The following is a 24,341-nucleotide window of genomic DNA, read 5'->3' on the forward strand; positions in this document are numbered from 1 at the left end:
CGCCCCCGCCCCACACCCCAAGAAGGAGGGCTTGTTTCCCTCGCCACCTCTGGCATCTTGCTGCTTGCCTATCCTCCTGCTTCTCTGCCGTGATCCCTCAGTTTCTTTATACCTGAAATGTTGGTGTATCCTAACGTACCATCTTAGCTCACTTCCTTTACTTTCCCTTTTTCTGTTGTCAGGGCATCAGCCACCTCCCATCTGTATACATGGGCTGTTGATGTCCAGTCGAGATCTCCTGTCTTGGACTGCAGGCTGGCTTGTTCAGCTGCCCACCACATGTCTTTACTTTCAAGTCCTTGTGGTCGTACTCAACATGGACAGGAGGGGAGCTCATTGTAATCTCTCCCCAGACCTGCTGCTTCTGTATTCCCTAATGAAGAAGCCTAAGCCAGAGCATCTGTGAGTCCCATGCAGTCTCCCATGCCCCCAGCTCCCCCATCCAGGTAGTCACCAGGTCTTGTGAGTCTGTCTTCCAGAATCTTTCCTGCAGCCTTTTTTTCTCTTGCAGTGCTTGCTGCTTAGTTCAGGTTCCCAGCAGACCCCATCTCAGTTACTGTAAAGATTCTAACCAAACCTTCCTCCAGGCCCCACTCCCTTCTCAGGCAGGGCTATCTTGTGTTCATCTCACACTTCTGAATCCCTGCCTCTTGGCATCCAGTTATACCCAGGATCACATTTGGAAATAAAATGAAATAAATGACTCACTTCCCTTATGTTACAATAGTGTAGGTGAGTCCAAGACAGAATTATAAAGAATAGAGAATTCAGGATTTCATCATATGTGGACATGAGGCCTTCATTTTTTTAAAAAATTATGCAATTTTAAAAGACTACTTTCCATTTACAGTTATTACAAAATGTTGGCTATATTCCCTGTGTTGTACAGTACAGTACATTCTTGAGTCCATCTTGAGTCCATCTTGAGTCCCTTTCTCTCCTACCTTTATTACTCCTTTCCCCACTCCTCACTGGTAACCGCTAGTTTGTTCTCTGTATCTGTGTATCTACTTGGTTTTTTTTTTTTTTTTTTTAATATTTACTAGTTTGTTGTATTCTGTGTGTGTGTGCCCAGTCGTGTCTGACTCTTGCGACCCCATGGACACAGCCTGCCAGACTCCTCTGTCCATGGGATTCTCCAGGCAAGAATACTGGAGTGGGTTGCTATGCCCTCCTCCAGGGGATCTTCCCCACCCAGGGATTGAACCCAGTCTCCTGCGTTGCAGGATTCTTTACCAACTGAGCCACCAGGGAATCACCATTTTATTAAACTTCACATAAAATTGATACCACACACATATAGGTGATTTCTCTGTTTTCTTTCACTTAGCATAATGCCCTCCAAGTCCATCCATGTTACTGCAAATAGTAAACTTTAATTCTTTTTTCTGGCTGAGTGGTATTCCATTTTATATATATATATATATATGTATATGTATTAATATGATTATATATATAATTATTCTACTTCTGTGAAAAATATCATTAGTAGTTTGATAGGGATTGAATTGCATCTGTAGATTGCCTTGGGTAGTATAATCATTTTAAGTATATTGATTCTTCCAGTCCAGTAACAGTATATCTTTCCATCTGTCTGCATTGTCTTCAGTTTCTTTCATCAGTGTCTTAAAGTTTATGGAGTACAGGTTTTTTGCCACCTTAGGTATGTTTATTTTTCAGTATTGTATTTTTTTTTTGATTCAATGGTAAATGGAATTGTTTCCTTAGTTTCTTTTTCTGATATTTTGTTGTTAGTGTACAGAGATGCAACAGATTTCTGTGTATTAACTTTGTAACCTGAAACTTTATGGATTTCTACTAGAGCATTAGTGAGCTCTAGTAGTTTTCTAGTAGCATCTTTAGGATTTTCTATGTATGGTATTATGTCATCTGCAAACAGTGACAGTTTTCTTATTTTCCAGTTTGGATTCCTTTTTATTTTCTTTTTCTTTGCTTGCTTTGGCTAGGACTTCTAAAACTATGTTGAATGAAAGTGGTGAGAGTGGGTATCCTTATCTTGTTCCTGATCTTAGAGTGAATACTTTGAGCTTTTCACTGTTGTGTATGACATTAGCTGTGGGTTTGTCATATGCCTTCATTTTTCAAAAAGCAGTACCCAGGTCTGTTCTGGTAAAGAGAACTAAACTATCAAAGTTTTGCAAAATTAGACATAAATGGGGGCTTCTCTTGTGGCTCAGCTGGTAAAGAATCTGCCTGCAATGCAGGACACCTGGGTTTGATCCCTGGTGTGGGAAGATCCCCTGGAGAAGGGAAAGGCTGCCCACTCCAGTATTCTGGCCTAGAGAATTCCAAGGACTGTATAGTCCATGGGGTCCGAAGAGTTAGAGACTGACTTTCACTTCACTTCACTTCAGACATAAGTGGAGCTCATTTTTTATTTAGTCTCTTAGTATACCTGAATGACTTACAGAAATGTTTTTAAAATGTTGGATTTTAAACTGTTTACAATTTATTGTTGAAACTGTGTTTGGTAATATGCCTTCAAATATTTTGAAATCGCTATATCTTGTCAGGATCCCTGAGATTTTTCTAAGCCCAGTTATCTCCTTTATACCCATATTCACACAGCTTACCAGCTCAGGGAGAGGGAGGCACTGGTTTTTGACTAAAGCATTATCTTTTGAAGATTCTGATTAAAGGATAGGAAAAAGATTGGTGGCTGGGAAAAGGACCACAGCACAACTCTGTCTGCCTAGGACCCATGTACTCTTTAGCCTCTTCTGACATTGTGAAGAGACGGAAAAAGCAAGTTCTCTAATTTGTGTCTTGCTTGTGTTTGTACTTTATTACCGAGTCACCATAAATTCATATGACTTCACACATTTTCTCTCCCCTTTGATATGTAATGAAAGACACCGTTACTCATTCCGATGCAGTGGGAAGACCCAGCATACAGAAATGTCCGGTATTTTAAGAAGCCTCAAAAGACTGAGTAAGCTTTGAATTTCCTGTTCAGAGAGTGGGGTTAGTAATTAGGAGGATTCACATGACTCCTGATAAAAAAATTTTACCCATTTGCTTAGAAAAGCATCTTTTATTTGCATGAACTGTTTTTCTTTTTTGTAAAAGTCATTATTCTTTATGCTCACAGAAACAACTTTTACCTGAAAAATCTTTTAAGAATTCCCCCCCGGCCCCCACTAAGAGAGAAAAACTGAGGCTGTTTTTGCCAAGGTCCTGTCGTGACTGTTTGGCAAATGTGTGAATGAAATTTAGACTTTCTACTTCTTTCTTTCTGTCCTGTCTTTTATATTTATGAATAACTTTTAGTCCTTTGCAAGATGTGTAATTATTTGTACATAGAGGAATGAGCCACAGCCCAAGCTGTGCAATACTCAGTGCATGTGGATGCTTGACGTTGAAATTCTGGCTTCCTCAGTGTCATTAGGTCTTATGCTTCAGGAATTAATTTTTTAAAATATAAAATATGTCTAAAGATGTTTTGACTTTTTGTATGATAAAGTACCTTGAAAGGATATATCTTAATCTTTTCAGCAGAGCTTGTCTTTAAGGTGTGCATGATATGAAATCACAGAGAAAAGTCTTTTGAGTTGGGTCTTTGGGGATTATGTTGTGAACATAGAATATAAGTTTTTTCAGATCTACTGAAACCACCTCCCTTTACTGTATGTATTGATCTTTGACCTAAATTGAAAAGGGTTTGGTTTTCTTTTCCTTCTGTAATGTTATTAAAAAGAAATGGGTCTAGGGGTATTGGGTGTTCAATTGGATTTTCTTAGAAAGGGAAAAGGAAAAAATGGCTTTGGGTGTTATTTAATAGGTCATATCAAAAGCTAGGCCCTTCCTTATGAAAATGCATTCACGCCTGTCTTGTGTTAGTGCTGTGGCTGTACGTCTTCCAGATGATCGGACACGTGCTTATTCATTCTGTGGAAGACTCGTCTCTTTCTGTGTCTTCTTTGAAGGATCTTGTCGGAAGCTAATGATGAGAGGGTATGGCAGTCAGGCTGACGATACTACATGAGGCTCTTGTTCATTCTCTTGACCACGACTGCATTAGGAGCCGAAGGCTTTAGAAGCTCAGTGGGAAGAAGCCGCACTGTGTTGCCTTGATAATGATACTGTCGTGGGTTGCTGATTCCTCGATTAAAACCTCCGAGCTATGTAGTCAATACTCTTCAGCTATTAGGGAATATAAAACTGAGGAATAAACTGTCAGTTGTCATTAGAGAAAATAATGATGTTATGATAGAAGAAAGGTTGTGTAAGGTAATTTCAGTCTCGTTATCCTGTCATTTATTTAGAAGACTTGATGCGCTGCCAAGACGTACTGCCATGCAATCTAGAATAACTGCATACTGTTTTGGTGACAGACCTTTTGAAGGGAGAGTGACAGCTTCTCGGAGAAGACCTGTGGCTCTGGAGTGGGGGGACCAGCCTGGATTTAACTTGCTGTGTCTGTGGACTTATTACTTAAGCTTGCAGGCACATGAATCCCCTAGCATATCCCTGGCATGTTAAGGGATGCTTAATAAATACTGCTCTCCTTCTCCTCTCTGTGAAGGTTGTGCCTTTCCCTCTCCTGGTCCGGACTTCTGTGGGTTTCTCCTTTGGCCCCGTGTGATGAAATATGCAGTGCATGGATGTGGGGAGCATGACGTGGCTCCTGTGGTCGCAGGCCCTGTGCATCCCAACCACTGTGCTGTGCTGGGCTTAGTCACTCAGTCCTGTCCGACTCTTTGCTACCCCACGTATGTGTGTAGCCTACCAGGCTCCTCTGTCCAAGGGATTCTCCAGGCAAGAATACTGGAGTGGGTAGCCATTCCCTTCTCCAGGGGATCTTTCCAACCCAGGGATGGAACCGGGTCTCCTGCATTACAGGCGGATTCTTTTCCAGCTAAGCTACCAGGGAAGCCCAACCACAGCAGGTTCCAAATGACATTCCTTCCTTTCCCGGCAGGTGCCTGAGATCATCAGTTCCATCCGGCAGGCTGGGAAGATCGCCCGCCAGGAGGAGCTCCGCTGCCCTTCGGAGTTCGATGACACATTCGCCAAGAAGTTCGAGGTGCTGTTCTGCGGCCGCGTGGCCGTGGCGCACAGGAAGGCTCCACCCGCCCTGATCGATGAGTGCATCGAAGGCTTCAGTCACGTGAGCGGTGGCTTCTCCTCGGATCAGTTCCGGTCTGCACTGCAGCCACCGGGGGATGGGGAGCGGGGCCCGCGGCCGATGCGCAAGTCCTTCTCGCAGCCCGGGCTGCGCTCCTTGGCCTTCCGAAAGGAGTTTCAGGATGCAGGCCTGCGGAGTAGTAGTTTCTTCAGCTCTTTTGAGGAGAGCGACATCGAGAACCACCTGATTAGTGGACACAATATTGTGCAGCCGACAGACATTGAGGAAAATCGAACTATGCTCTTCACGGTAAAATATTATCAAGCCTCCTGCACATCCCCAATCTGGCCTTTGTGTTCAAAAGAAAATCTGCTTAGTCGAACAAAGATTATCTGTGAATTGCTTTTGGATTTATGTGTGAATCCGTATATTTTTATTCTGAATAATTCTTTTGTCAGGATAGAATCCTTATTTAGTCCCTATTAGCCTTGGGAATCATCAGGGGGTAACAAACAGAATCTATCTTACATCCTGTATGATTTTTATCTGCCTCCCACGTGGTGGTGAAGACATCTTTTCAATGTGGATCAATTAATGTGTGTAAAAGAGGCTCCAGAAGGTTTTTTTTTTTTTTTAACTTATTTCAAGTAATATATTTCAGCAAAATTTTTTGGAAAATACCCCTTCTTTATTATTTTTATTAATTTGTAAAACTACTTACACTTTGTTACCTGGGTAATTGGGGATAACATGATATTTGAAATTGATACCCAAACTACAGTATTAGTTTAGCCAGTTGCTTACTCTTTTCTAGAAATAATTTGATAAACTGACAGTGAGCCAAATGCCAGAAAAGGCATGGGCAGGAGGCTGTCCCTGGCTGTTGAGGCTCCTGGGTTCCAGGCTGATCCCAGCTGTTCTGGAAAGGTTGCTGTCCTGGGAGTCCTCTGGGTCTGAGCTGATGGGACTCAGCTGGCTCCCTAGTGAGCTGGCCTCTGCAATATGGGAAACAGATTGTTCTCAGCCTCCTCTGTCTCTTCTTTGGCCTAAGGCTGACTGAGAGTTTAGGGAGAGAGCACGGTAACATTTCTGTGCCTAACTCAGGGCCAAGTGATGAGGAAGCTGGCTGTGTAGATATACAGGTTTGAAATCAAGATGGAGTGTCAGAGGGCCGATTTCTTCCTCTTTTCATGGTTGACCTAATATACTGAAAAGAGTGCTACGTTGGCAGTCAGACTGGTGTTGTAATGTGTGATCTGTATTTAAAAAAAAAAAAAAAAAACCACCAAAACCTCTTGGTATCATTGGGAAAGCTGCTTAGTGCATTTATTTTCAAGTACTTATTGTGTAAATGCTATCCACAGGGTCACTTGCAACATGCTAGAAATACAACAATGAACAGGACAGGCATGATCTCTGCCCACGTGAAATTTAGATTCCAGTGAGAGACTGACAACTGATTGTATGAGTAATTGTCTCACTAAAATTGTGATAAATGCTGCAAAGGATGCTGTGAGGGCTTCTGGGGAATCAGGGCTTTCTGAAGGCAATGATAGTCACTGAGCAGAAGTGTCATTGTGGCCAGCTAGAGGAGCATCCTGGGTTCAGGGAGCAGCAGGGGAGGGAGGGAAGCTGCACAGTTAACTATGGTTATTGCGACACAGTCCTCTACTCTAACGGAGATCTGTTAGGCTGACCCTCGTCTGTAAGACAATGTTAGTTTGTGCTCGCACTGTTAGCTTTTTTAGGAAGTCAGGTAAGCAGGAGTGAGTACCTAACACAGTATGTACTCAACAATTGGTAGATTTTAAACAATAATTTAAGAAGACTTTTCTGATCATTAGAAAGTGTCCTGGAAATTTTAAAAGAGAAGCTCCTCTATCCTTGGAGATTCACTTATGCAGAAACCTCTCTTTCTTACAAAGGGGAGCTGTGGGAACCTGAGGCTTCGTGACTAACTTTGAGATATTTGGTCCTCTCACCTCAAGACTGCTGCCTGATGAAGGTGAACACACTGATGGTTGTCTCCTACCCGAAGCCTGTAGAATAGAGTGTGACCTGGAAGTGGTCTTCTACATGATATGGTCCCTGCTCAGTAGGAGCTTGAGCCATTGATTCTTTATTTCCCTAGGTCATGAAATGAGAAAGTGTGTGTAATAAATCTGAATTCAGTGTTCATGCAAAGCTAGTTTCTTTCTTTCTTTGTCTTTTAAGATTGGTCAATCTGAAGTTTACCTCATCAGTCCTGACACCAAAAAAATAGCGTTGCAGAAAAATTTTAAGGAGATATCCTTTTGCTCTCAGGTAAATGGACGTGGGTTATCAGCTCAACTGCAGTTGCATTTTTTTAATGAATTATTTTACTGTCTGTCATTCAACCGAAGTAGCTAAGGTTACAAGATGTATGCTTTCTAAGTGCTGGGTTTGTGATCTTGCATTTCCTTTTGTATATTAAGGCAAAATATAATTTTGAAATTAAAATTTTTGCTTTTAGTGACCATAACTTAACTGGAGAAAGAAGGTCTCCTTTTCCTTTTTTCCCAGTCATTGGTAGTAATGGTCCACAGTCATGGTTTCCAGGTGTATGTGTGTCTGTATGCATTTTTATATATACATTCATACACACTAATGTATTTTTTAAAATACTTATTTTTACTTTCTAAAAATTCATGACTTTTGGGATACCAAGATCATTATTTCTTCTTCCTTAAAATATAATAAATAATGACTACCTTTGAGGATTTTTCCTTAGAGTACAGTGTCTACTTGAGTTCTTTCCTGAAAATCTCCTGGGTGTGTTTCATAGAGAGATTTGGAGAATCTGTCAGTTATAATGAGCTATGACAACTTTTTACTCAGAATCTTCCTAGCAAAAATGTGTTACTATTTGGGTAGTTTTAAAAAGTCTGAAATCATTTTCTCATTTTCATTTTCTCAAAATTAGTATGATATAATGAAACTCTCATTGTTGATTTATAATGTGATCTATGTAATGATTCAATAGGGAATTTTCCCCCCAAAGGTGAAAATGACGTTCATGCATAAGATCGACTAGAGAACCATTTACAAAGAAAATGTTTTTTCCAAATCATATTCTCCTTTGGAGTAACCTCTTGCATATGCTTAACTTGCTGTTGGAGAACATTGATGGCAGTGCCAGGATGTGTCAGTGATTGCTCGTTTATTGGGAAATATTTGACCTGAAAGTGAGATTCTCCATAGACATTTTATCTTGATTTGCTTGTATTTCTCTTGAAATGGTAATATTAAATATTTGCTTTTTCATATGGTAATTTTGTTAATTCCTAAAGGATGTTTACAAGTTTACATGATCACCTGCCCTTCAAGCTGTCAACACTCTGCATGCTGGTGCTTTTAGGAGGTGCTATCTTATCTGTATTAAGGTGGTTCTTAGCTGATACTTTCAAAACAAGTGTACATATTAATATTTATTAAAAAGAGCTCTTAGGAAACTGGTACAGCTTTGGCCTTAATATCTTATGTTTGAAAGTACCTCTGTTCGTTGTGTGTATAACTTTTGACTCATTCCTCCTACCAGTTTACTTCAGGATTTACTTGTTTGTTATTTTAGGAGTACAAATATTTTAAATCCTTTCCTTTAATTTTTGTGTCTACGTGTGTTTGCTTGTGTATGTGTACAGTTGTGTTTCTTTGTTAATCTCTCATTTACTTTTTCCTTAATACTCAAGAAAAGTTCTCATTTTTCTGTGTCAGCTTTTCTCCACTTCCTCTCACTACTAAAATGAGGATAAAAGCTCTGGTTTTCAGATCCTGCTTGTAGGAATAGTCAGAGGAGTAACATTTTAGTAGAACTTCATATTTGAAAGATGTTTTTAGATATTTAAAACATCTGGAAAACAGTAATTTCACAGTGTCCTTTAAAACCGTGCTGTGTGAGTCTTCAGCTGCGCGTGTGGCAGTGGTGCCTCCTCTGGGTACAGCTTACCATTCTTGCTCTTTCCCTGCCTTCCACAGGGTATTAGACATGTGGACCACTTTGGGTTCATCTGCCGTGAGTCTTCCGGAGGTGGAGGCTTTCATTTCGTCTGTTATGTGTTTCAGTGCACAAATGAAGCTCTGGTAAGTGAGAAGGGGCTCTTCTTACCTTGAAATCTCGTCTACAGGGGATGTCAGCCTCACTGATTTCTTTACATAGCAAAACTATGTGGCTTCACTGACAAATTACTTGGTTTTCATTATACTTTTGTGACTATTTAATAACCAGTTAATATACACTTGAGACTTACTTGGGTACACATTTTCAATGTTCATCATGCTTAAAGGCCTGCTCACTTTCACCCTCTGCTTTAGCATCTTTCAAAAGTCATTTTGGACTTTTGATCAGAAGAGTTGGTTTTCGTTCAGTATTTAATTTGCATCTAGTTTTTACCTTATCTCCTTGAAAAGCCTTGAGCATTTGTAGTGTTTCTAGACTATGTATAATCCTAGTGGTTCTTAATGATTATTATCCATTAACCTGTGACTAACAGTCCAGAAGAATCTTAAGTACTGGGTCTTTCCACAGAGTCCTGAAATCTCTGCCAGATCATTTTAAATGGACTTTCTGCTCTCTGTCGTCTCTGATCAGGTGGATGAGATCATGATGACCTTGAAGCAGGCCTTCACGGTGGCTGCTGTGCAGCAGACAGCCAAGGCGCCAGCCCAGCTGTGTGAGGGCTGCCCCCTGCAGGGCCTGCACAAGCTCTGCGAGCGGATCGAGGGTGAGCCGGGGCGGGCTGGGGTGGGCAGGAGTTCAGGGTCCTGGGCAAATTCGTTGGAAGGTTCTGTCCCACGGAGGCCAATGTTAGTTACAGGGGTCATGGATGGATGTCCTCTGTATATCAGGTGCTACCATCTCCCCTCGAGGGGCCCGGAGGAGGGTGGAGGAGTTAGGGGAACAGAGGGCACAAGACCAGTTGCGCTGTTAATCATGGTGGGGTGAGTGTTCATTTGGCTGCCAAGGAGGGATCTAGTAAGATGAGAGGTAAGAATTACCACTGAGCGAGCCGATTGCATGGCTTCCCTGGTGGCTCACTGCAGCTCTCCTGCAATGCAGGAAACCCAGGTTTGATCCCTGGGTAGGAAAGATCCCCTGGAGAAGGAAATGGGAACCTGCTCTAGTATTCTTGCCTGGGAAATCCCATGGACAGAGGAGCCTGGTGAGCTGCATTCTGTGGGGTTGCAGAGTTGGACACGCAAAGAGTCCGTTACAAGGTCAATGATAGCTTCTTCCAGAGCAGTTTTAATGGTGAGGAATGGCCAGAGGGCAGGTTGCAGTTGAGGAGCCAGTGAGAAAGAGCACAGGAAGTATTGCTCCAAGTTTTTCTAGGAATTTGGCTTGGGGAGAAACTGCAATAAATGTTATGATTTCCATGCTTAAGATATGCCTGGCACTGTACTGTTTTCTTTAACATGTATTATCATCCATTTAATCCTCACCACTTTGTGGAAGGAAAAGGGATTACTGCACATTTGAGGGATAAGCAAACCTACTTTCTGGGGCTTGGGGATGATAACCATCCTGATGGATGTGAAGTGGTATCTGATTTCCCTTTTTAAAGACAAATTGACATGATCTTAAGGTCTTCAAGGTTCATTTGCTGGCATTCCAGTGCTGTTTAAAATGGATCAAAATGATTAACATTGTCAATCATGTTTTCCTAGTTGTTCCTCTTTGCTGACATGATACAAAATATATCTGGGAACAAGGAAAGTTGTGCTTTAACAAGAGATCCCATCTGAGGGCATCACTAGTTCTTTCCTTAGTGGTTGTGAGATAAGGTAAACGATGACGGCAGTGTCCCCTATGAGCTTGTTAAGAAGCCTGCAGTGACTTCGGCCTTGACGATAAAGCAGATTCCGACCTGCAGGAGCTGGAAGGGTTCCAGAGTTCCACTTGACAAATCTTTCTTTGGTCTGCCTTAGCTTTCAGAGAGCTATACCTGAAAAGTTTAATTATGGTAGGGATTTTGCTGCTGTAGTTTCAGAGTTATTATTTAATTCATCTCTTTACTGGATAAGATCCAAGCAAAGCAGAAAGCTATGCTAATGTAAAAACATCCATTAACTAGCACAATTAGAAGACTGGGGAGGGTACGTTTTGCCTACGTGATGGGAAGCACTTCTAAAGCATCGATGGCACATTATTACAGCCGTCCTTAGTAAGGGAGATGCTGATTATTTTATGGATAGTTAGTTTCAGGTTCTTACATTTTGCTAGATTGCATCCCTACCCAGGGATCCAACCCAGTTCTCCCACATTGCAGGCAGATTCTTTACCATCTGAGCTACCAGGGAATCCCCAAGGAGAATGAAATCGTTTATTAAAGCTCATTGTATGTACCCATGACAGTGGTTCTAATAGGAAGTTATGATCTGGCCAAGAACATCATAAACAGTGGAGAGGAACAATGAATGACATGGCCACAAAAAGAAAGACTTAAAGACTGTTTTCTTAATCAACTGATGTAGTTAATATGCTCTGGAATCCATAAAGTAGAATAAATAGACTGTACTTGTGGGTGCCATTGGACACTTAAAACACATAAGAGGGGCAGCTGTACAGATTCTGTGTTTGGACTCTCTACAACTGCTAGTATTTATATAGCATTTTGCTTATTTTAAAGTTTAGAGGAACATTTTGGGAATTCTGGCATAAATTACACTTTCACTAAAAAGAAAAAGTTGAACTGAGGTTTCCTTTTGCTCTCCAAGTAAATTTGCCTTTGGCAAAGCAAAACTATTCATCAGTGCTCCCTTTAATAAGAGCCTTTTCTGGCGGCCAGCATGAAGGCAGACTGACTTGCTGCCCTTCTCTCCTGTAAAACCTTTGGCATCACGTGGGGAATGCTGCCTTCTTAGTGCAGAAACCCCCAGGAGCGGCTGAAAGTGTTGAGAAGCCCCACGGAGGGTGCACAGTGGAGAGTAGGCGTGGAGGCTGGAGGATCAGCTTTGATTTGAGATGGGGCAGAAAGGACTTAATGAATTGAGAGCTCCTGAAGGCGAGGATAGACCTGTCTACGGATCTCTGCATACCTGCTGAATATAAAGAGTGGACTGTATTGTATGATTTCACCTGAGATTGTTAGAAGTATGTATAATAAGCCTAACTCTTCTTGAGGTTTTTCTCCGTATGTGAATGTTTCATCAAACGGTACAAATGTGTCCGCGAGAGGATGCTTGGACGGTATCATTGACATCCAGATGCAGGGAGGATTTTTATTTAATGACTTCTGAGTGCTAATTTTGCTCATAACTGTAAACAGTGTTTCGATTCAGCCTGTAAGGAGTTAGTGCAGTGAAGGCATCGCTGTTTCCCTGGCTGGTGTGACCTAACAGCTTGCCAGAGGAGTAGCTGAATAAACTGTGCTCTGACAAATTGAGCTGTCCTTTCTGCACCTTTAATCACTTCTCTCTTTTAAATTGAAGAATAGTTGACTTCCAATATTATTAGTGTCTGTGTGCAACGTGGTGATTCAGTATTTTTGTATCTTCTGTACCACACCGTGTCATCATAACATTATTGACTGCATTCCCTTTGCCATACATCACATCCCTGTGACTTATTTATATTATAACGGGTAGTTTAATCCGCTGGTACATCTTAGTCCCCTTCACTTATTTTGCCCTTCCCTTCTGCCCTACGGCCACTAGCTTGTTCTTTGTGAGTCTATTTGTGTCTTGTTATATTTGTGTTTTAGATTCCACATATAAGTGAAAATCTGCCGTACTTGTCTTTTTCTGCCTGACTTACTTCACTGAGCAGTTCACTTTGGTATTGAAGTCACCGGGGTCAGGTGACTTGACTGTGTGTGGATTAAGGGAGGCAGTGGAGTGTTCTGGAGTGGTCTCTGGAGGCAGATCAATGTGGGTCAGATTCTCACTCTGTCCCTTACGTAGCTGATGACACTGGACAAAGTATTTGACTTGATTGTGCCTCAGTTTCTTCACCTATGGACCTTGGGATTACTGTATATAGTGCCCACTTTCAGGATTATGTTGAGGGTTAGATGAGATTGTGCAGTGTTCCGTAAAGTGGCACAGCAGTCATTAAAAAAAATACTGGCTTTTATTTTTATGGTGGCCGTTTAGGGTTTTCTTGGCCAAAAAAGGTGGTGGGGGAGTACCTCTGGAAGGACTTCTAGAAGCTGCAGTGGTTTGAGCTGGGGCAGTGGCCTCGCCACTGTTTGCTGAGAAGGGTGGGGCCCCTGCCTTCTGTGGCAGGGAGAGCAGGGAGTGCTGGCTCTGGGACAGACAGGCTTGGCTGCTAATTGGCCTCCTGACCTGTCAGTTGCCTGGCTTCTCTGGACCTCAGCAAACTCATCTGTAAAACAGAAGCCTGATTTCCAAGTCCCTGTTCTTGATTTCCGAGATGCGCGTCTGGCCCTCATTATGAGGATAAATCTGGCCTAGAGCCTGGCCCAGCGGCTCACCCTCAGGGGGAAATGGGCTGGCGAGTGGATAGGGACAGTGAAGTGAAAGTGAAGTCGCTCAGTCGTGTCTGACTCTTTGCAACCCCATGGGCTGTAGCCCACCAAGTTCCCTGCTTGAGGAGAGGAGTGGGTTGCCATTTCCTTCTCCAGGGGAATTTTCCCGACCCAGGGATCGAACCCAGGTCTCCCGCATTGCAGGCAGACGCTTTAACCTCTGAGCCACCAGGGAAGCCTTAAAAGTCATTGCAGTTTTTTTCCATGATAGGTTGGCAAATGCTTTCATCCAAATCTCATCATGTGTGTTTATCTTCGGCCCCAGGGAAAGGCCGAGCAGGGTCTGAGCCATATATGTGTGGAGAAGGAACTTTCTGAAATACCAGATTCTGATGGGCGCTAAAACGGCAGCTTTATTTTAATGACTTTCTCTCAGAATCCTCTGTAATGTTAATTATGTGGTCATAAGACTATTAATAAGCATGTGGTGGTAAAAGGAGAGTTGTTGGCCACACGGATCACTTTTATGTGAAAGAGCCTAACTTGCAGGAGAATGTTGGTCAGTTTTCAGATGGGGTAGTAGTGGTTTTTCCTTAAGGGAGATTGTCTAGTTTACATATAAACACTCATGAGGTTTTATCATTTTCTGAGGACAGTATTCCAGTTGTGTGCGATATTTTAACATGGAGTAGTGGTAGAAAGAAAAATGATTTGGAGCCACACGAGGCTGAGGTAGAGTCCAGTGTGTTGGACTTCGGGAGTCTTGTGAGCTCTCTGGGTCTCAGTTTTCTTAAACTGTAAAATGGGGCTAACCAAGCCCTCTTCGTCAGGTGGTTCTAGTATAAAATGAAATGATACACACCTGACATTTAAGTGGGCGTCTAGCACATGAGGGCTCAATCAAAAACTGTTACTTGTTGTCAGTGTCCTCATCACTGACATTGTTATTGATTAGAATTTCCATAAGACCTCCAATGCCTAGAGAGGGAGGGAAGGCATGTAAGAGAGGGAGTGGGAATGGAAGGTGTTAACTCTACCTCCTGACTGTTACGGAGTGTGTTCTCAGGTCTCTCTTTTTTCTTAATAGGAATGAATTCTTCCAAAACCAAACTAGAACTCCAGAAGCACCTGACAACATTAACTAATCAGGAGCAAGCAACTATTTTTGAGGAGGTTCAGGTACAGTACTGGTTTTTAATTTCCAGAAAGGGGGTGGGGCGGAAAAAGGCATCTTCTCTGTGGAATGTTATCATAAAAAATAGCAAAGCAGACCTGGTGGAGCCCTGAGGAAGTGGGCCTGAGTTCCTCTTGGTTTGAGCTTTAACAGTCTCGGGACAAGGGCAAGGTCAGTATTGCAGACTCCTGTGAGAACTTGGCTTTCGTGTGAAAACTACTAACCCAGGGGAGTGCTCTCTTAAGGAATGAGAGGAAGGAAATTATAAAGTAGAATGAGCCTCAGCCTGGGATACAGAGGACCCTGGACTTTGGTCCCTGAGCACTGCTTTCCCCAGAGACTTATGCCAGCTCCGTTCCACTCAGGATTTCAGACCTCAGTGTGGGGAATCTTAAGGATATAACATTTTGTACATGAACTTGAACATAAGTTTCCCTCCTCGCTCTTTTTTTTTTCAGTTTTGAAAATACATTTAAATGTTGCCTACACTATATAGTATATCAAATCTAAACATAAAAACAAAATATAGGACAAAACCCAAGCTCATTGGTTTCCTGCTTTAACCCTGGAAACTCGCTCTCATCCTTGCATTTAGATGCATGTATCTCAGGGAGACCACGCTCTGTGTGCTGGTCTGCCTGTAGTCCGTTCATTATGAATCTTTGATGAGCTCATCAAAAATGTCATGTCTGCTTTTGCAAAGGGACGTTTTCTGTGGTTTCCTGGCACTTTTTCTCGGGAGGCGATCACAGCAGAACAAAGCATAAGTGTCTTGTGAGGAGAGTGGCGGGGGCTTTGCACATAGAGGGGTCTTCAAACAAAGCAAGAAGGCCATTAAGTCTAGGTTGTCAGTTTTCTCTTCCTCCTCACTGGGGAAAAGGCTACAGACAGGACCCATGATCTGTTTTCTGTTAAGAGTGAGAAATTAAAGAATTGTCTTTTTCTTTTTAATCACATGTTCTCAGTTCTCCTTTCCTTGGTCTTCTGCAGTAAAATTAGAAAGAGTTTGAATTTTATAAATAGCTTAGAATGTTATTTTCACAATTATCAGTTGTTCTTAAATTTTCTTGTGTTCTTCTGAATCGAGGCACTACTTAATTTTCTTAAAGGATCTTTAGAGTTCTAAGTACACAGTACTCTCAGACAGACTTAATGTGATTGGTACTTAGAATTCTTAAATAGATGGACAATTTGCTTCTGATTGATAATGCATTTGTGATGGGAGCTGGGGCCTTTTTGCTGGCTTACTTTGTTGTAGTGCCATCAAGTCTCTTTAGCAAGCATAGAGGATTCATTCCTTCCCTAATGTGACTTTGCTTTCTTTTTCATTTAGACAGCACTGTGTAACTTTCCCCCAAACAGTGTGGTGAATCAGGGAAGGTAACACCCCAGCTATTGTTCTGCAGCAGTGACAGGTTCCTGATAGATGTGGTTCTGAGGTTCTCTTTGATGCATGTGAGTTAGAGACACTCCAATATATTATAACAAAGAGACTTTAGAGAAAATTAGGGACAGAAGTTTGCTTCAAAAAATTCATTCAGTTAATATACTGGGATCCCTATGTGTTGTTGTAGCAGGTTCTGTAATTTTTGATTAAAGACCAAAAAGAAGTCATATTGTTCATTGGCTTTGCATAACCAGCTTGAAGTTTGTCCTTCACCCTTGTAGGTGTAGCTCTTCTTTGAATAATACACACTTCACATGGATCTCGTCTTCTGATGGCTTATTGATAGTCTTGTTATTTCCTCAATGACTGTTTTTGTTTTATATAAAATATTATATAAACCAAGTCACTAGTTTCTTTTTAGGTAGTAGTGCCTGCTAATGCATTTGAAAATCATGCATTTTGAATGGATCATAAGGAAAAAGTGGCTTTGCAGTGTCATGAGACCTCTTATAAATAGAATGGTTAATATTTTTCCTTTCAGTTTTTTCTGGAGAAAAGTTGTTTCTGAGGAATTCTCCAAGGGCAAGTCTTTATAAAACAAATGTAATTACTATTGAAATAATTGTACTTAAAGCATACACTGGGCTTCCCCGGTGGCTCAGATGGTAAAGAATCTGCCTGCAGTGTGGGAGACCTGGATTCAATCCCTGGATTGAGAAGATCCCGTGGAGGAAGTCATGGCAACCCACTCCAGTGTTCTTGCTTGGAGAATCTCTATGGGCGGGGAGGAGCCTGGTGGGCTATAGTCCACAGGGTCGCAAAGAGTTGGACACGACTGAGCAACTAAGCACAAAGCTTACATATTCATTGTTTTTGTAAGTAAATGTTTCATGGGGAAATAAAAGTGCAACCCAAGTGGAACCATAAAGGAAAATAAATTAATTACTATGCAAATGATGCTGAGGTTTATCACTGCTGCCAACAAGCTGGCTTTGACTCTGAGCTCTGAGAGGAGGCCTTGGTGCCAGATGGGCATGTGGATGTGCTAACCCTTCTCTAAGAGAACTCATGACACTGCAGAGCCACTTTTTTTTATTTATGACCTTTTTGAAATGTACAGTTTCCAAACACGTCTAAGTGGACATGTGAGAAGCCTCCCTCCTGGCAGGATCTGGCTCTGTCCTTGTGCTGGCCGGCTGTGCTGAGTCCACGTCGGTTGTCCTGGGGAGAAGTTGCTTTCAAGCTGAATAGGGCTAGTAAAGAAAATGTCTCAGATGTCAAATTCTCTTCATCTGATTGAGTGTATTTCAAGGAATGACTTAATACTCAACTGAGTAGGTAAACCAAATAGATGTATACTCAATAAATGCTGATAATGAATTAAATAACATGACATGACTTTACAAGTTAAAGATTAATAGCTAGAGGAGCTTTTTTCCCCCTCTTGAACAGAATATATAGGGACTTAGGTGGATTTTTCCACAGTTTTAAAATTATTTGTATAAGATTTCATTATAATTTTTTAAAAAGATGTCGTTGTCCAACTAAGCATTTTAAGTAGACTCCTCAGAAGATCATAGACCTTCTCAGCATGCTGGTATTCATAGACAGTGTTGGAAACTGACTCTCATATTGCTTTTATAACTGGTTTATAGCCCCACGCCTCATAGAAAGGAGGTTAAAAACATATAACAAAATTGGCTTTGTTACTTTTAACAGGCAATTGTTTTGTATTGTTCTTTCTTAAAAAATTAACTAATGATAGAAAAGCATACAAATCAGTGGTGTGTAGGTCAATGAAATAAATTTTCTTTGAGGTATAGTTGATGTATAATAGTACTTGAGTTTCAGGTGTACAGTGTAGTGATTCACAGTTTTTAAAGGTTTATAGATATTACATACATAATGCATATATATATAAGTAATATATATTATATATAATTATATGTTGTATATAATTATACCTCAGTTTTTAAAGGTTTATAGTTATTACATACAATATATAATTATATATGCTATATAATTATATATTATACATAATATATAATATATAGTATATCAGTTTTAAAGGTTTATAGTTATTATATATAGTAAATATATTTAACAACTTTATTATAAAATTTTGACTGTATTTCAGTGAATTTTTATAAGATGAATACACCTTGCAGCAACACACAGGTTAGGAAATAGAGCATTTCCAGCCTCAGAGCCCCACCTTGGTCCTGCCCCAGGTAACCGGCATCCTGATTCTTGACCTGACCATAGGTTAACTTTGAATAAGCAAGTTAATTTTGACTGCAAAGCGATATTATCCAACTTGATTCCCCATTAGTTTCCTTAGACCTGTCTCTCGGACTCATGAATGTTTATGAGATTAAGTCACCTACAGGACATAATGATTTTCCCCTTTGGAGAATGGTGAAGTTCCCTGGGAGGCATTCAAGGGACTTCACTCAATGGAAGGGTAGCCCGTAGTCACGTTTCAGTTATTGTAAGGAAGCGTTTATTTCTTGACCTCGTGTGACACCACAGACACGATCTTCTCAGCCTTAGTGTCTTTCCCCCGTGGTGTTTAATGAGCTCCGTGGTGTGGTGTCTCGCTGGCCTGTGTCTCGCATAGGCGAGCAGCTGTGGGAGTACACTGTGCTCAATTTAGTCTCATTTTCTGTCCGTTCCAGTAGTTTCTTTCATGTATATATTGAGGAAAAGAGGGTATACTAATAATGCTCCTCTCTTACTGCTGCATTCTTCGGCTATTTTGATATTGGAAATAATTAATTGTGAAGAATTTTCTCCAAGGAAAATACAGATTTTCTTGTGAGAGTGCCCAAAAGTTTCACTGAAGATTAGGAAAAGAAAGAATGGGTCAGCTCTCGAGTAGCTGCTCAGAGGCTTCGTAATTCCCGTCTGCTTCTCTTTCTTGCAGTTTTTTTTTTTTTAAATAGACTTATTTTTTAGAGTAGTTTTACAGAAAAAGTGGGTGGAAATACAGAGAGTTCCCATAAAACTTCTCATGCCCCTTCCCCCTCCTCAAGCCAGTTTTTCCTATTAATGACTTGTCTTAGAGTGGTACCTTTATGACAATTGAGCCAGTATTGACATGGTAACTGAAGTCTGTAGTTTACTTCAGGGTTAATTCTTCTGATCATTTACTACCATTTCCTTGAGTGGCAGGAACAGCTTATTTAAAATGATCTTTGCATTTAAGGGAGGGAATGTTAGAAGGTCTGGGTTAGGTGTTACCTCTGCTCTCTTTCGAGTCTATGACACAGGTAAACTTGTTCCTTAGTTAGCTGGGCTGCTCAGAACAGCCTTGATTCAGCCTCAGATGCTTGTGTAGTTGATCTGCTTATTATACACCCAGACTTGGTTTTAAAGGGCAAGCTAGAGGGTTGGGGTAGGGAGAGAGAAGAGGCAGGGCAGTGGAAAACTGTCATTATATATATATAAAAGTTTATAAACTGCAGGCTTTGTGTATCTCCAGAGTAATTCAGTTTTGTATGCTTCATATTCAGGGAAAATAATTGAATACATTAAATTAGATGGTCTTCTAAACACGAACTCTGGTATTTCAAGTCCAAAGAGTCTGGGAGCTGGAGGAGACCTTGGAGTGTATTGCATGCATAATCTTCATTTGAACAGACAGAGAGGCTGAGCTTAAATGAGTTTCCTTTGATCCCTTTTCCGGGCAGCACCTTGAACCTACATGACCTGATTTCTTGGTCAGTGTGTTTTGCCACTACCTTGCCCGAAAAATAAAAGGAGTGCAAAGAATTTTTAAAATACGAGAAAAAAAAAGTTGAGTCTGTGCCATGAAATTTTGTGTGCAAGTGTATGCCTTTTGGGGCTCCCAGAAAATGCTTCCTGATGAACATGTTTGATATGTGAAAGGAGCCATGACCCTGCATCAGTTGCTATTTTCCTTTCTACTTCCCTAAGCGTAAGAGTTTATAAATGTGCAGGCATCATGGCTCTTGTCCTTTTCTGATGTTTTTAAGAGTATTTATTAAATATTTTAACTATGCCTCTATCTGATGTGAAATGTTTGTTTTAGGTATAAGGACATCAGAGGTCAGAAGCCAAATCTGGCCCACTGGCTTCATTGTTTCTTTTTAAAAATTATCTTCACTTTTAGGATCATTGGTGCCCCCTAGTGAGATGATTGGGTAAAAGCACTGGTCAATGGTGGAAGCTAGCATTTTCAAATGAATGGTTTAGCAGTCTTGGTGACAATTAAAAATTAATGTAAAATATTCTCTTTTTTTTAACCTTAAGAAATTGAGACCAAGAAATGAGCAACGAGAGAATGAATTGATTATTTCTTTCCTGAGATGTTTATATGAAGAGAAGCAAAAAGTTCACATCCATATTGGGGAGATAAAACAGGTATGGCATTTTTTCTCTTTGTCTGATTTCACCAGGACACTCTGTAGAACAGAGTCTTGGGGATTTTCTGAAGCTTTGAAACCTCTTTTCCTCCCTGCAATTTATTTTCACTTGTTACACATGTAGGGAAAATTTGGAAATGTGTAGATAGTGCTTGGAAAAGGTGAGGCGAGTTTCTGTCTGTGTCATCGTGGTGGCGGCAGAGTGGTCTTCTGACACGGGACTAGAGTAGGGCATTGAGTGAATGCTGCAACCTGAATGAGCTCCTTGAGCTGCAAGGAGCCAGGCCTGTCATCTCACCTTTCTCCCTGATAAAATGAGGGTGACATTGTACAGCTTCTTTCACAATTACATACAGTGCCTGGAAATTCTTTCTACTAAAAATGCAGTGTGGATGTAAGATAGCACTACTGATAAATCGCATACAGTATTAGCCTGGTTTATATGCTGTTCAGATACAGAGCTTCTGTTTTACTTAGCATACTGGGGGTGTGGAGTTGGAAAAAAAAAAGGATATTTTTTATATTCATCCTTGTTGTTGCATGAATCAGTAGTATGTTCCTTTTTATTCCATTGCATCAGCAGCACAGTTTGTTTCTCCATTCTCCTTTTGATGGACGCCAAAGTTAACTTTAGGTGCTGGTTATTGTGAACAAGGCTGCTGGTGGATACTCTGTGACACCCCTGGATGGTGGGTTCTGAGCTGAGAATTTCATCCTAGCTTCAGAATTTAAACCTTGGCTCCAAATGTTCTTGCTTAGAGTTCACCCCTCAGTCTTGGCATGGGCAGTATGGGGACTGCAGTACAAGTCACTCTGGAGCCCCAAAGAAGAAGCTTATCCAAAAACCAGCATCAGCTTCAAAGGAGAAACTTCTAGATGCTTAGTTTAAAATAAACAAGGACTGTGTTATTTTCTAAATGTGAACTATTTTCCAAAGATTGTATTTTCAGATTACATTTGAATTATGGTGATAGACATAGAAAAGAACCTTTTTAGACCGTAGAGGAGACTAGAAGAAGCATTGAATTAAGTATACAGAGATTTTTATGGCTTGGTTTATAAAAAGAAAACCACAGTGTAGTTTTTCTTCTGTCTCTGAAGGATCTTCTACATGCTGCCAGTCTTTTAGCCAGTATTTTTTTTATGTACCAAAATTATTCAAACTGCTTCTCCTTTGTGAAAACTTTGGTTGAAAGCAAGTCTTCAACTTCTTAGGAGTAAACTGGTGTTGAGTCAAATGCAAGCCCCTGTGGGTTCTTTGTGGGTAATTCTTTTAGCTCTAGAGACTGACTTGAGCCTGGATGGGTTCTAATTCTTGGTAAATGATTGCACAGGACCAAACTGTGACTAATAACACACTCACCCAGGATATATAATTTTTTGAGTGAATGCCAGAGCCTGTGCTCGTTATTGTTCTTCTCAACACCTGCAAAATGTTAACTTAGCCAAAGCTAAGGGTGGTATGAAGGCTTTTAAGGTATTAATCTGCACACTTTTCTGTATGCTTGAAATATATAACAACAAAGGATAGTTGCTGTTTAGAGTAATAGAGGATGCGGTTGTGTGTTTTTCTAACAAAATCATCATCTAGCAGGAAGCATTCAGGTAAGAATCCATAGAAGAAACAGTTTAATCTAGAGAATTTTATTTATTTATTTTGTTTGTTTGTTTGGTAAGCATAGCTCTAATAAGTAAGACTAAATTTGATTTTGTGATTGACAGACTTTTATGTTGTCATTTCATGTTATGGTCAGTTAAGGGAGAGACTGGGTTGCAGAGGACAGTGAATGATGAGATGATGGAAACCATAGGAGAGAGGAAAAAGAACCCTGTTGGGGGGGATGAAGAGATTATTGTAGGCAGGATGGATTCTTCAGTTGATTAGATTTTTTTTGTCTCACCCTCTGAATCACCCCCAAAAGTAAGCTGTTACTTTAATCTGAAAAGCTAATCATAGTCCCCTTTGTACTGGAAGCTGTGCCCATTGTTTTACATGCTTTACCTGTTTTAATCTCATAACAAAGTCCTATGATTAGATCTTGAGGTTGGTTTCAATTTACAGAAGAGGAAATTTTGGCTCAGAGAAAGTAACTTGCACAATCCCATAGCTAGTGAATGACATGTCTCTGATCCATCTGCAGAGCCTGAGCTCTAAACTCTTTGTGAACTGATTGGTTTCTAAGTGCTTTTCCCTGTTTTGTTTGGAGTGGGTAGTGCAACTCTTTGAGGCAAAGTTATTTCCCAGACTTGCAGTCACGTCACCAAGGAGCAGATGAAGTCACAGAAAGAATATGACCTAGGATCAAAAAGATGCATCCTAGAAATTTTTCAGTCCTTTAAAAAGGAAGGAAAGGAGGAGGGAAGGAAGACCTAAGTGGCTTAACTTTCAATTGTTTCACTTTTTAGACGTCACAGATTGCAGCAGAGAATATTGGAAGCGAATTACCATCAAGTGCCACTCGATTTAGGCTAGATATGCTGAAAAACAAAGCGAAGAGGTCTTTAACAGAATCTTTAGAAAGTATTTTGTCTCGGGTAAGTGACATAATTCCTCCTAATTTCAGTTAAATCCCTTTTTGAGAGAGCATGAAATTTAGTTCTTTGCTTTCATTCCATCAGTGTTCATCATAGAGTATAGAAGTGTAAAGCCTTGTTCGTGTCTTCTCAGTGTTAGAAAAATGTTATCTACCCTTAAAATTCAGTTTATAACTTAGAGTTAAAAAATTCTCTGCTCTTTTGTATTATATTCAATTGGAATTTTTGGCTCCCAGAGGAATGTTATTTGTTGGCCAGTCCGTGTAAAGAGCATGGGTTAGATACACTGAGGTGTGGGTTCCGGTCTCCCTATCGTCACTAGGTACAGTTTAAAAACTGTCTATGTTAGCTGCTGTTGTTATGTGTCTGGAACTGTTTATAGCAGGATCTGCAAACCATGGCCCTTGGGGATCAAATGCCATTCACCTCCTGGTTGTTTTTGTGTGTGTGGGGTGGGGGGGGATCTTAGTTCCCCAACAGAGAAGGCAGTGGCACCCCACTCCAGTTCTCTTCCCTTGTCCATGGAAAATCCCATGGACAGAGGAGCCTGGAAGGCTACATACAGTCCATGGGGTTGCGAAGAGTCGGACACAACCAAGAGACTTCACTTTCACTTTTCACTTTCATGCATTGGAGAAGGAAATAGCAACCCACTCCAGTGTTCTTGCCTGGAGAATCCCAAGGACGGGGAAGCCTGGTGGGCTGCTGTCTGTGGGGTCGCACAGAGTCGGACACGACTGAAGTGACTTAGCAGCAGCAGCAGCAGCAGTTCCCCAACCAGGAATCGAACCTGAGCCCCACTACATTGTAAGGGCAGAGTCTTAACCACTGGACCGCTATAAAGTCTCCTACTTCCTGCTTTTGTAAATAAAGTTTTATTGCAACACAGCTACCTATTGTCTCAGGATACTTTTCTGCAGAGTTGAGTCATTGCCATGGATACCACATGGTCCATAAAGCCTAAGAGGTTACTAATCTGGCACTTTACAGAAAAAATTTGTGACTGGGAGCTCTACAGGAAGAAACATATGGAAGAACATATATACCAATCTGGGAGTTCTTTAACAAATGTCTCAAAAGTTTCACACCTTTCTGGAACTTTCAGTATCTTCTTATGGTTCTCTTTTATTTCACAAAGCACTCCAATTGAAACTTTTTTTGTTAAATTTTATTTTGTGCGAAGATGTTTCTGAGAATTATACAGCATCCTTACAGATCATTAAAAGCGGTTCATTTACAAAACTGGAGTTGGAGTGGGCCTGCCTTTGAGAGCTCCCAAACGGAGAGATTGTGGTTTGCGTGTCCTAGGCTGGCAGTTCAC

At 40.9% G+C, this 24,341-nt stretch overlaps 1 protein-coding gene across 11 annotated transcripts in view; it reads left to right on the forward strand.

The window, feature by feature from the left end:
• The window catches only part of TBC1D1 (TBC1 domain family member 1), a 225,136-nt gene that overhangs the window by 107,832 nt on the left and 92,963 nt on the right, over positions 1–24,341 (forward strand). For all 11 annotated transcript variants that reach the window (XM_061419892.1, XM_061419896.1, XM_061419893.1 and 8 more), the window contains 7 exons: positions 4,943–5,398; positions 7,304–7,393; positions 9,086–9,190; positions 9,699–9,831; positions 14,624–14,715; positions 20,373–20,483; positions 22,892–23,020. In XM_061419892.1, coding sequence (XP_061275876.1) covers positions 4,943–5,398; positions 7,304–7,393; positions 9,086–9,190; positions 9,699–9,831; positions 14,624–14,715; positions 20,373–20,483; positions 22,892–23,020 — 1,116 coding nt within the window. The remainder of the gene's footprint in view (positions 1–4,942; positions 5,399–7,303; positions 7,394–9,085; positions 9,191–9,698; positions 9,832–14,623; positions 14,716–20,372; positions 20,484–22,891; positions 23,021–24,341) is intronic.

This window comes from Bos javanicus, chromosome 6 (assembly GCF_032452875.1).
Source record: "Bos javanicus breed banteng chromosome 6, ARS-OSU_banteng_1.0, whole genome shotgun sequence".
Classification (NCBI taxonomy): Eukaryota; Metazoa; Chordata; class Mammalia; order Artiodactyla; family Bovidae; genus Bos; species Bos javanicus.